Source organism: Papio anubis, chromosome 5, assembly GCF_008728515.1.
Source record: "Papio anubis isolate 15944 chromosome 5, Panubis1.0, whole genome shotgun sequence".
Lineage (NCBI taxonomy): Eukaryota > Metazoa > Chordata > Mammalia > Primates > Cercopithecidae > Papio > Papio anubis.
This window is the reverse complement of record NC_044980.1, coordinates 64,266,433-64,278,639: the sequence shown is the minus strand read 5'-3', so window position 1 is coordinate 64,278,639 and position 12,207 is coordinate 64,266,433. Positions and strand designations below refer to the sequence as shown.

Sequence of the window (12,207 nt, the reverse complement as noted above, 5' to 3'; positions counted from 1 at the left end):
GGGCATGGTGGTGCACACCTATAATCCCAGCTACTCAGGAAGCTGAGGTAGGAGAATTGCTTGAACCTAGGAGGTAGACACTGCAGTGAGCCAAGATCGTGCCACTGCACTCCAGCCTGGGTGAAAGAGCAAGACTCTGTCATTCATTCATTCATTCATAAATAAATGTCCTCATCATACCTCCACCCTCCCCAATGCAATCTCCCTCTCCACTCCACCACCTCCTGACTCACTGCAACCTCCGCCTCCCGGGTTCAAGTGATTCTCCTGCCTCAGCCTCCCGAGTAGCTGGGATTGCAGGTGCGTGCCACCATGCCCAGCTAATTTTTGTATTTTTAGTACAGTCAGGGTTTCGCCATGTTTTGTATTTTTGTAGAGCCAGGGTTTCGCCTGACTTGCCAGGCTGATCTCGAACTCCTGACCTCAAGTGATCTGCTCATAAATGGAACATTTTTGTTTCTTTGTTTTTTGTTTGGAGACAGAGTTTCACTCACCACCGAGGCTGGAGTGCAATGGCGCGATCTCGGCTCACTGCAACCTCTGCCTCCGGGTTCAAGTGATCCTCTTGCCTCAGCCTCCCAAGTAGCTGGGATTATAAGAGCCTACCACCACACCTGGCTAATTTTTGTGTTTTTAGTAGAAATGGGGTTTCGCCATGGTGGCCAGGCTGGTCTCGAACTCCTGACCTCAGGTGATCAACTCACCTCGACCTCTGAAAGTGCTGGGATTACAGGCGTGAGTCACCACACCCAGCCTAAACTGAACATTTTGCTCTTCCCTGTTTTCTGTTACATATTGCGAACTTCAAAAATGAAAAACTCACATAACGTTCTCAATGTTTTAAAACTCAAATTCTTGGCAGGGCACAGTGGCTCAAACCTGTAATCCCAGCACTTTGGGGGGCCAAGGCAAAAGGATCGCTTGAGTTCAGGAGCTCAGATCAACCTTGTCTCTACAAAACATCAAAAAATTAGCTGGGCGAAGTGGCGAGTACTTGAGTCCCAGCTACTTGGGAAGCTAAAGTGGGAGGATGGCTTGAGCCCAAGCAAGTCAAGGCTACAGTGAGTCATGTTCACTACTGCACTCCAGACTGGGTGACATAGTGAGACCCTGTCTCAAAAGAAATAATTATAAATATATAATATATATTATAAATATAAAAAGAAATAGCAACTGAGAGACTTTTGGATGATCGTATCAAAGGACTTCTTTTTTTTCCTTTTTTTTTTTTCCTGAGACAGTCTTGCTCTGTCGCCTAAGCTTGGAGTGCAGTGACACGATCTCAGCTCACTGCAACCTCCACCTCAGGGTTCAAGCGATTCCACTGCCTCTTCTGTCTCCGGCATAGCTGAGATTAAGGCGCATGCCACCACAGTTAACTTTTTTTTAGTAGAGACGGGGTTTCACCAGCCTGTTGGCCAGGCCTGGTCTCGAATTCCTAACCACAACTGGTCCTCCTACCTCAGCCCTCCAAAGTGTTGGGACTAGAGGCATGAGTCACCACGCCCGGCTAAAAGGACTTCTTAATTAGAGCTGCCTGCAATGGGAAATCAGAGACTGGACAGGAGGTATTAAGGTCCCTAAAACTGCAGACGTTCAATGGGAAGCCTGATTGTAAACATGCATGCTGTTTAAAGGATTCATGCATCTTGAAGATTGACTTTGTAAAGATCTCCAAAGGCCTATCATTTCCCAAGAGTCCATCTTCTTCTTAAAAATATCAGTGAGGCCGGGCGGGTGGCTCACACCTGTAATCCCAGCACTTTGGGAGGCTGAGGCGGAAGGATCACGAGGTCAAGAGATCGAGACCATCCTGGCCAACATGGTGAAACCCCGTCTGTACTGAAAATACAAAAATTAGCTAGGCGTGGTGGCGCGCGCCTGTAGTTCCAGCTACTCAGGAGGCTGAGGCAAGAGAATCGCTTGAACCCGGGAGGTGGAGGTTGCAGTAAGCCGAGATCGCGCCGCTGCACTCCAGGCTGGCGACAGAGCAAGACTCCGTCTTGGGCGGGGGGGGGGGGGAATTAAGTGATCTGTTTCCTGGAATCCAACCCCAAACAATCCACATTCCTCAGCATAAGCCTATTGGTGTGATTCCCGTTACATGAGCTCGGAATGCTCTCTGGAAACAAATGAGAGCACCAAACATCCCAATTTAAGAAGCTTTTCTTCACATCTTACCCTACCAAGCTATGTGAAACTGGCAAGGCTGATTACTGTCCTTGTTTTTCAGGTATGGGATTCAGGCTCAGAGGGTGGTCACTTTCTCAAGCGGGTCACAAACTCGAACCCTGAACCATCATTTCTAAAAGTCGCGCTTTTACTTAGGGAGGGACGGCCTGCAGCCTCCCTCCCTACTCTACGGCTCCCCACACGAAAGTTACCTTCCTCTGCCTTCACAAGCTCCTTCACATCCTCCTTCCCTATGAGCACAGGCAGGGCAGTTCAGCCTCCGTTCCCTGCCACGAAAACCCTCCCAGCCGCCTACCTAGCCAAGCAGCCTGCCCCACCTCTGCGCCACACAGACTTCCACCCGCGGACTCACCGGCCCGGCTAGAAGGACTCTCAGCCGGAAACTCCGCCCCGCCGCTTTAGAGGCGCCCCGGAAGTCATTCCGCCTCGCGCTGCGGCCAAGGCGAAACGTTCCGGATGGTGCAGGCGGCAGCTGCCGGAGCGGGGCGCTCTGGTGCAGGGCATGCCCGCCGCTGAGTTGGGGCGCGGAAAGGGATTGTCTTCCAGCTCGACTTCGCAGAGAACTGGAAAACAGTGATCGCCATTCGCTCTCGGAAGGTCGAAGGCTCTGCAGCCGTCGACCTGGGTTCTGAGGAGCTCGATCTTGTTTTTCTACCTCTAAAAGGTTGAGATAAAAGACCCTGGCTACAGAAGTAAGGCCAGAGTTATCCTTGCTTCTTGCTGTGTATTTCAGGACTCCTCCGTTGCTCTTGCTGTTCATTCAGCAAACATTGAGCATCTACTTTGAGCCTGATGCATGTCTAAGCACTGAGGAAATAGCAATGAAAAACTGACAAAAATCCTTACTCTCGTGGAGTTTTTCTCCAAGGGGAGTAAGTATGAAGAAAAACATATACTATATGAAATGGTGATAGTGCTGTGGAGAAAAACTAAGCATTGAAGGGGAAAAGTTGACAGTTTAAAATAGGATGGCTAGACCGGGTGCGATGGTTCACGCCTGTAATCCCAGGCATGGTGATTTGGGAGGCCTAGAGGGGATGGATCACCGGAGGGCAGGAGTTTGAGACCAGCCTGGCCAACATGGTGAATTCCGTCTCTACTAAAAATACAAAAAAATTAGCCGGGTGTGCTGGCAAGCGCCTGTGATCCCAGCTACTCGGGAGGCTGAGGCAGGAGAATCACTTGAATCCAGGAGGCAGAGGTTGCAGCGAGCCAAGGTCGCACCTTGCACTCCAGCCTGGGTGACAGAGACTCCGTCTCAAAAAAAAAATAAAATAGGGTGGCCAGAGGAGTCCTCGCTGAGAAGAGAGTTAAGCCATGACCTGAATGAGGAAGGGTGTTAACCCTGCTGATACCTAGGGGAAAAGCTCTTCAGACAAAGACAGCTGCAAGTGCAAAGGCCCCGTTAGAAGTGCATTGGGGTCTTTGACGACTGCAGGAGTGAGCAGGGGATGAGTGATGGCAGCTGCAATCAGAAGGGTAAGGTGGGGAGGAGAGGCTGTGAGCATTGTTAAGAACTTTGCCGGGATTGTGATGGCTTGGACCAGCAGCTGGTGAGAAGTGACTGAATTCTAAATCTTACTGATACACTGGATGTGTGTTATGAGAAAAGAATCAAGGATACCTCCAAAGTCTTCAGCTGAGCAACTGAAAGGTTGGGGTCACAATTATTTAAATGTTGGTGGGGTGGGTAAGATCAATTCAGTTTTGGACAAGTTGTCTGACTGCCAATTAACACAAGTGGAATTATTGGCATTTCCCATACTTGAGAAATGGAGAGGCAGTGCACCCCCAGATGAGAAGAGGATTAGGAATAACAGAAAGCAACTGCAGAAGCTGGGGCCTCTTTCCTTCCCCATCAGCATATTCATCCCCTCCGTTGCCTTTATTGTTAAAAATTCTTCCCATCTCTGTTGTCCCCCTCAAAAATATAAACAGAAGGTATCTTGCATAGCAGTGGAAAGAACAGTCCTGGATTTAAAATCAGGTTCTGACATAGTGGCTGGGTGACCTCAAGCAAGTCACACCAAGTCTATGAACTAATGTGTAAAATGGGGTTGTCTCCACCAACCCTACAGGGCTTAGTGGCAGCTCTGTAATCAGTCTCATTTCCTCCCAGAAGACAAGATTTTATTTAGTTATTTGTGTTGGCTTTGCATGAACACGATTTTAAAAGGGAGAGGAGGGGAAATTAGTATCACAGTGCCAGGAAGCTTCCATGCTTGCCTCCCTCCCACCTTTGACCTCATTAGAGGACTCACACCCAAACTCCACACTTTTCTGTTTGTGCCCTTCCTTCCTATCCACACTTTTGCTTCCTTCCATCTTAATTGACCATCCTATTTGCAAGATGGGATGCATTCCTCTAGGACAAACAGCCTAGAGGAATCCCAAGCCCCAAGTTTCTTGTATATGTTTGTTATTCATCAGCCTGGGAAGACTTTAAGGAAAATCAGGAAAATGATAGAGGATTCCCCAATAAATGTAAAGCATATTTGCAGAGAGGACACTAAAACAGTTTTCCTAACTGTAATATTTGCTCTGTACAGATTTTAGACATGGATGTTAAGATTCAACTAGGAATGGTACTAAAGCAAAACAAAATATGCATAAATCCATAATCTCTTGGCGTGATTATGACTGACATATTCTAATCACGTACAAGTGGTAGAATTATCCAACCTACTCAGATGTTTTTTCAAATTGTAAAACTAAAAGACATATAGACTATATGTCTTTTATAACTATAAAGAATGGAATAAATCTGCTCTTTGCCCACGAGTGGCCAGACACAATCAACAGGGTTAGGACATTCACAATCAGCTCAGCCAATGGAATCAAACAGATATAAAAAGCAGGCAACTTGAAAGACTGGGAGAGCTGATTCCCTTACAGGGAAACTAAATCATTCCAGAAAGCCTCATCTAAAACCTCTGTAATTGACAACAGTATCTAACAATCTTGATCTTGATATGTAAGTATTTGCTCTAACCTAAAGAAGCATTTGTTTATCACGTACAAATATTTAGAATGCCAATCCTGCATTCTCTGCCTAGAATTGAAAAGAATTCTAGGCTCTAAGGCTGCACCCAGCACAGATCAATCATATGGGATTGGATGATACATGCACTTTAAAAAACACAATTTGCGGCGGGGCGCGGTGGCTCAAGCCTGTAATCCCAGCATCTTTAGAAGGCCGAGATCGGCGGATCACGAGGGTCAGGAGAGATCGAGAATCATCCCACATCAATAATGAAACCCCGCCTCTACTAAAAAATACAAAAAAAAAAACTAAATAAGGTGGCGGGCACCTGTAGTCCCAGCTACTCAGGAGGCTGAGGCAGGAGAATGGCATGAACTCCCGGGAGGCGGAGCTTGCAGTGAGTCGAGATCTCGGCTTCACAGCACTCCAGCCTGGCTTACAGAGTGAGACTCTGTCTCAAAAAAAAAAAACACACTTGCAGCCCGGGTGCGGCTCAATGCCTGTAATCCCAGCACTTTGGGAGGCCGAGGTGGGGCTGGATCAGGTCAGAAGATCGGGAGACCATCCTAGCTAACACGGGTGAAAAACCCCATCTCTACTTCAAAAAATACCTCAAAAAAAAAAAAAACAGGCCGATCGTGGTGGCGGACACCCAGTCCCCACCACTCGGGAGGCTGAGGCAGCTGGCGGAACCTCGGGCGGAGCTTGCAGTGAGCCGAGATTGCGCCACTGCACTCCAGCCTGGGCAACAGAGAGAGACTCCCATCTCAAAACAAACAAAAAAAACCCCCACAATTTGCTTTTAGAAAACTTGTTAAAGTTTTACCTTCTGGCTTTGAAAGATAGGGGTAGCTAGGCATATTTACTTTTAGACAAGGACTGAGTCACACATTAACTACCTCCTTAACTATTAGATTATTACAAATATATTTTACAGATACAAAAAACTGAAGTACAGAGAGGCTAAGTTAATTTCTCCAAGGTCCCACAGCAAGTAACTGCAGAAGGGCAAAGCAAAAATAGGACAACACATGTACGCAATACCAAGCAGGTCTTGTGGCAGCAACTGGAAACCTTTTGGAGACACCATTCTGCATTTTGTTGTAGTCATACACAAACCTAGTTATGTATCCATGCTTCTTTCTCATAATGCCAAAGTAGCACTATTCTAATTTACTAACACAACGTTTTCTAAAAACTACCCAAATTATTGAGGTGTTTTTGCTCACTTCTTCCCATTAGAATAAATGTAGACAATAAGAAAAGCATGAGGGATGACGTAGTCCTCCATCAAATTTGTCCTTTCACACAAGAGATGGCATGGTGTAGTGTAGCAGAATCATAAGCTGCCAGGAAATTATGAATTCTGTATTCCTTCAGCTGAGTCTTTGAAAAAGTCCAGATGGGAAACACTTCCATCCTGATGCTGAAGCAAGGAGAATGTCCTTGTGTGAGGAATTCTCACACCAACTGAACCTAAGGTCCCTGGAGCCATGATAAAAGCACTCTTCTGCCCTCATTCTTCTTTACACATATGTACCCATTCAGGTCTTTACAGATATTTCACAGGAAGCATTTATGTTACGAGTACTTAAAATGCACTCAAAATTAATATAGAATACTTTATTTACATCAGAGTGATCTCACATTATCCAATCCATTAACAAAGTCAACACAGGATGGAAGTATAGAATCTAACAGTCCAAGAGACCAAGATCCTAATCCCTTGTTTTGCCACTTGCTAGTGTGACAATGGCCAGTTAATCTATCATATCATTAGTTCCTTGTCTGTAAAACAAGAATAAGAAATGGTCACATATCAAAAGATCGTTTTGAGGATTAAATATCCTATATGTACTTATGTGTATATAACTTATTTACTATAAATACTAGTTGACTTCACTTTATTTCAAAAACTATGAAGCACATATGACAAAACATTAACAGATGTTATTTCTGGGCAGATGGTACTTATATTTTATACTTTTCTGTATTTAAAATTTTCAAAATAAAATAATGATCCTATATACTTTTAATACAAAGTCACACATGTAGGGCATCACTTTATATACAGGGAATCTTTACAAAATGAACTATGTGCTATCACAACGAACTCCTTAGAACAATTGTTTATAACAAAACAGAATTCCAGACAAGAACCACAGGTCAGAAATGGAAGGGATGGCGGAAATCTAATCTAAACCTCTGACTTTCTAGACTAGGAAACTTTCTGAGTGGCTTTTCAAATTTACATCCAGCTAGTTAATGCCAACACCAACAGAAACACTCTGATCCTGGTTTCCTAAAATGGTATTCAGTATAAATACACGTGAAAATTTTTCCTATTTTTAAAATTTCAAAGTCCAATTTTATAACACAATTTTACAATGCAAATTCTTGCTATTTCACCTTCTGGATTCAGCTGAATAGTTTTGTTTTGTGAAAATACTGACAAACTTGCCTTCATGAATTAAGTACACTGACTTCCAAGAACAAATTGTTAAAAATTTAACACAGAAAAATCAGTTAAAGGTGCTCGAGAGTCCTTTTCATTTGGTATAAATCCAAAAGCTATGAAAATACCTTTTGTATTATGTGCAGCATGCAGAAAATTAAGAATTTATTCAATTTGCAGAAATAAATCAGTGATATAATGGAAACATTTAAAATTTTATCTCCGGAAAATAATTCAAAATCATCTATCAAAAATTATAGGCTGGGCACAGTGGCTCACACCTCTAATCCCAGCACTTTGGGAGGCCGAGGTGGGCAGATCACCTGAGGTCAGGAGTTCAAGACCAGCCTAAGCAACATGGAGAAACCTCATCTCTATTAAAAATACAAAAAAAATTAGCCAGGCATGGTGGCGCATGCCTATAATCCCAGCTACTTTTGCTTGAACCTGGGAGGCGGAGGTTGCGGTGAGCCAAGATCACGCCATTGCACTCCAGCCTGGGCAACAAGAGCAAAACTCCATCTCCAAAAATATATATATATATAAAAATATATATAATTTATATATATATAAACATATATATATTATACACACACACACACTTAGGCTGGGCGTGGTGGCTCACGACTATAATCCTAGCACTTTGAGAGGCCAAGGCAGGTGGACCACAAGGTCAGGAGTTCAAGACCAGCCTGGCCAATATGGTGAAACCCCATCTCTATTAAAAATACAAAAATTAGCCAGGCATGGTGACGGGCACCTGTAGTCTCAGCTACTCGGGAGGCTGAGGCAGGAGAATCGCTTGAACCCAGGAGGTGGAGGTTGCAATGAGCCAAGATAGCACCACTGCACTCCAGCCTGGGTGACAGAGTAAGACTCCGTCTTAAAAAAAAAAAAAATTATATACCTAAATATCTGAAATGCATACTAAAGGTCACAGATTATTCTAAAAAAAGGTCTTTCGAAAAGTCTAAGCTGGGATGGTCATGATCAACTTGGTCAGCACAGTGCTATCAACTAATTTTACTAATAAGAATCTGAATTTTTAAAAAAGTGATACAATTTAAGGGCACCATTTGAAATTATTTGGTATTTCGTGGTATAGCATTCTATTTGCAGACATACCAGCATTCTTACAGCCAAAGGATTGGGAAACGACTAACCAGCACAGCACCCAAAAGAGTATAAACAACAACAGATACAACTCCTGAGTGTGGTTTTCCACAGCTGTATGTTAACAGCACTAACAACATCAAACAGGTTATTATGGAAAGAAAACACCAGGTTGAATACCTTATAAAATATGTATAGAAATTGAACATTCCTGTAAGATACAGTTCAAGTCACAATTGAATTATAAATGTAATCAGATATTCTGATATAAAGAAAAGGTTTAGTTGGTTTTTTAAAAAATGCATGTAAACCATAAAAGATAAAAAGTATTTAAAAATACACAAAATTCTAACCACTGGGTTTAAACTTTGATCTTAAAAAAGTAAATGTATATTTACAATCTTTAAATTTCACACATTTGTTACTTTTACATGATCTTTATTATTTAAGAAAAACTTCTTTTAGCCATTTATATGACAGAAAAAAATAGGGAGGCTGGTAGATCATCACATATATAGTATCTAAAATATGAAAGGCCAGGGAGTTTATTATTAATGGAGTCATAAAACAGACTTAACCAAAAGTGTGTGCTAGGAAACAAGCAGTTTCACTTCAGAGACTTCATTGCAGGAACCCAGTTTCCTTAAGTGGAAAAAAGTGATTATAAATAACAGTTATCTGAAGGGTGGTTGAGAGGATTACATGAGATCACCTATGCAAACAAATACATGTAGGTATTAAGACAACATCGGGGGTGTGAAAGTTTAGTTCACACCAGAACCTTCCTTTAAGGCTTAAAAACCTCAAACAGTATTTCATTCTTAATACAAGAACCAATGTTTAAAGCATAAAATCCTTAATTGGAGTGTTCAGCCCAGTTGATTATCAAAAGCTATTTATAAAATGCTTCAATACTGATGATATTAAAGCAACCAAAACTTTGTGATGCTCACAAGGTTTGGCTTCCTGGGTTATGGTCCAAAGTCATTTGCCTTCTGAGAAGAATGCAGAGATGTCAGATACTTAATTTCTCAAACAACTTGGCATCAGCCTTCTATGTTTTCTGTCTATCATAGTCTCCAACCATCTTCTTGATGTGTGACAATTTGCTCTTTAACTGCTTGCAATGATCCTTCTTACTTTTGTAATCTGCAGACTAAAAAGGGAGAAAATGAATCACATAAATTCAACAAAATAAAAACAGGTCTGCTAGGAAGGCAGAGGTGAACAAAAAAATGGAATATTTAGTCAGAGAATTGTTGGGAGTGTTAATTGAAGTAATATACTCAAGGTGCCTGGCAGTATCACTAACCACACAGGCAGCTGATTCTGTTTGCTCAGTTCTGTCTTCTAACCTGGGTTTTTAAAAAGGATACCCCATTTCTAAAAACCTGTAAAATGACCAAGAAAACTTATCAGCCTTTTTGCTAACAGATCATCTAAAAATGTAAGTAAAACAAGAGACTGGTGATCTCAGTTGACTGGGGAAAGGGAAGCTGAATAGGGGATAAGTGAGATGGGAAATTTTACTGTATACCCTTTAAACTCTTATTGCAAATCATGATGCCTGTAATTGATAATTTTTTGTTGTTGTTTTTAGAAAGGGTCTCATCCTATTGCCCAGGCTGGAGTGCAGTGGTACAATTATAGCTCCCTGCAGCTCTGAACTCCTGGGTTCAAGGGATCCTTTTGCCTCAGTCTCCCTAGTAGCTAGGACTACAAGCACGTACCACAGCACCTGGATAAGTAATTTACAGAAATTTTAATATAATTTTTGTTAATGTTTTAAGTCAATAGTGACTGACATGCCAAGTGTTAGCAACGATATAGGGCAATAGGAGTCTGTAGTGGTTGATGGGAAAGTAAACTGGTACAACTACTTTGGAAGGCCATTTGACAGTATCTACTAGCGCTGGATACACAAATGCCCATCACTTCTATGTTCAAACATTTACAAATATGTTTGAAGCTGTGATATTTTTAAATGCCAAAAATTGGGAACAACCCAAATGTTCATTAACAATAGAATGGATGAATAAAGTTGCGTTTTATATACAACACTACACAGCAATAAAAATTAATCAACCGGCCAGGCATGGTGGCTCATGCCTGTAATCCCAGCACTTTGGAAGGCCGAGGCAGGTGGATCACTTGAGGCCAGGAATTTGAGACCTGCCTGCCGAACATGGTGAAACCCCATCTCTACTAAAAATAGGAAAATTAGCCGGGTGTGGTAGTGCTTGCCTGTAATCTCAGCGGCTCGGGAGGCTGAGGCAGGAGAACTGCTTGAACCCAGGAGGCAAGAGGTTGCAGTGAGCTGAGATCATGCTACTGCACTCCAGCCTGGGTGACAGAGCGAGATTCCCTCTTAAAAAAAAAAAAAATCAATGAACCATGGCTGGGCATGGTTGCTTATGCCTGTAATCCCAGCACTTTGAGAGGCCAAGGCAGGCGGATCACCTGATGTTGGGAGTTCAAGACCAGCCTGGCCAACATGGCAAAACTTTGTCTCTACTTGGTGTGTGCCTGCAATCCCAGCTAGGCTGAGGCAGGAGAATTGCTTGAACCTGGGAGGCGGAGGTTGTAGTGAGCCAAGATTGCGCCACTGCACTCCATCCTGGGCAACAGAGCAAGACTCCGTCTAAAACAAAAAAATAGTAATGAACCACAAATGGACCCTTACAAACACAATACTGAGCAAAAGAAATCACACACAAAATACATACTGTATGGTTCCATTTATGTAATATGCAAGAGAGACAAAACTCTATAATGTTAGAAGTGAGCATGGTGGACCCCTCTGCAGAGAGTGTAAACACTGGAAAGGAGTACAAGCATGGGGTGGGGAGGTACTGGGAAATACATTTCTTGATCTGCATACACAGGTATGTGGTCACACTGTGAAAATTCATCATGTTATACACTTTGATTTGTACACTTTATGTATACTTCAACTTTTACAAAATACATAAAATAAAAAATGAAAAACATGTAATAGAAAAGCTCTTCCTCCAGATGAGTAGGTATGGGAATTAAAAGAAAAAGAAGAGGAGGAAAGTTCTTCCTACAAGAACGATCTCGGATACTTACTCCCTTCACTTGCTTCAGTCTATTGTATTCATCAGCAGCAGCCTATTAATGAGAGACACAAAGGAATATGTTTACTGGGGCATTTTATCTTTCAAAAGTAACATTCCTGATGTTATACTTTGGAGCTAAAAGTGACAGCTTATGACAAAAATATAAGCAATTAAAAGAACAAAGTCATAAAGCTCTTAAAACTCATGATCAGCAGGAAGGTCTGAAGGAATTCAGTGAAGAGATATTTATGATACTGTATCTTTCACATTCCACTCACACAGGCAGGTAACTATCTGTTCTGCTACTTCTCATCTCTCCTCATGCCAGTCCCCATGCTACACTGACACCAGGAAGATCTTTTCAAACACTGAGCGCTGATCAG

General features: G+C 42.5%; 2 protein-coding genes across 9 annotated transcripts in view; both read right to left on the bottom strand.

Annotated features, from left to right (window-relative positions):
• The window catches only part of GTF2H2 (general transcription factor IIH subunit 2), a 33,770-nt gene extending 31,133 nt beyond the window's left edge, over positions 1-2,637 (bottom strand). Inside the window, exon 1 of one of the 5 annotated variants that reach the window (XM_009208582.3) lies at positions 2,546-2,637. The gene's annotated coding sequence lies outside the window, so the exon portion shown is untranslated. Of the gene's footprint in view, positions 1-2,384 lie in introns of all 5 variants that reach the window. The other 4 variants (XM_009208583.2, XM_009208581.3, XM_003899775.4 and 1 more) reach the window with 4 other exon arrangements.
• Positions 2,638-8,895: 6,258 nt separating this feature from the next.
• The window catches only part of OCLN (occludin), a 60,900-nt gene continuing 57,588 nt past the window's right edge, over positions 8,896-12,207 (bottom strand). For all 4 annotated transcript variants that reach the window (XM_003899773.2, XM_017959621.2, XM_003899772.2 and 1 more), the window contains 2 exons: positions 11,835-11,876; positions 8,896-9,900 (listed from right to left, as the gene is read on the bottom strand). In XM_003899773.2, the coding sequence (XP_003899822.1) occupies positions 9,799-9,900; positions 11,835-11,876 (144 nt within the window). In that variant the 3' untranslated portion in view covers positions 8,896-9,798. The remainder of the gene's footprint in view (positions 9,901-11,834; positions 11,877-12,207) is intronic.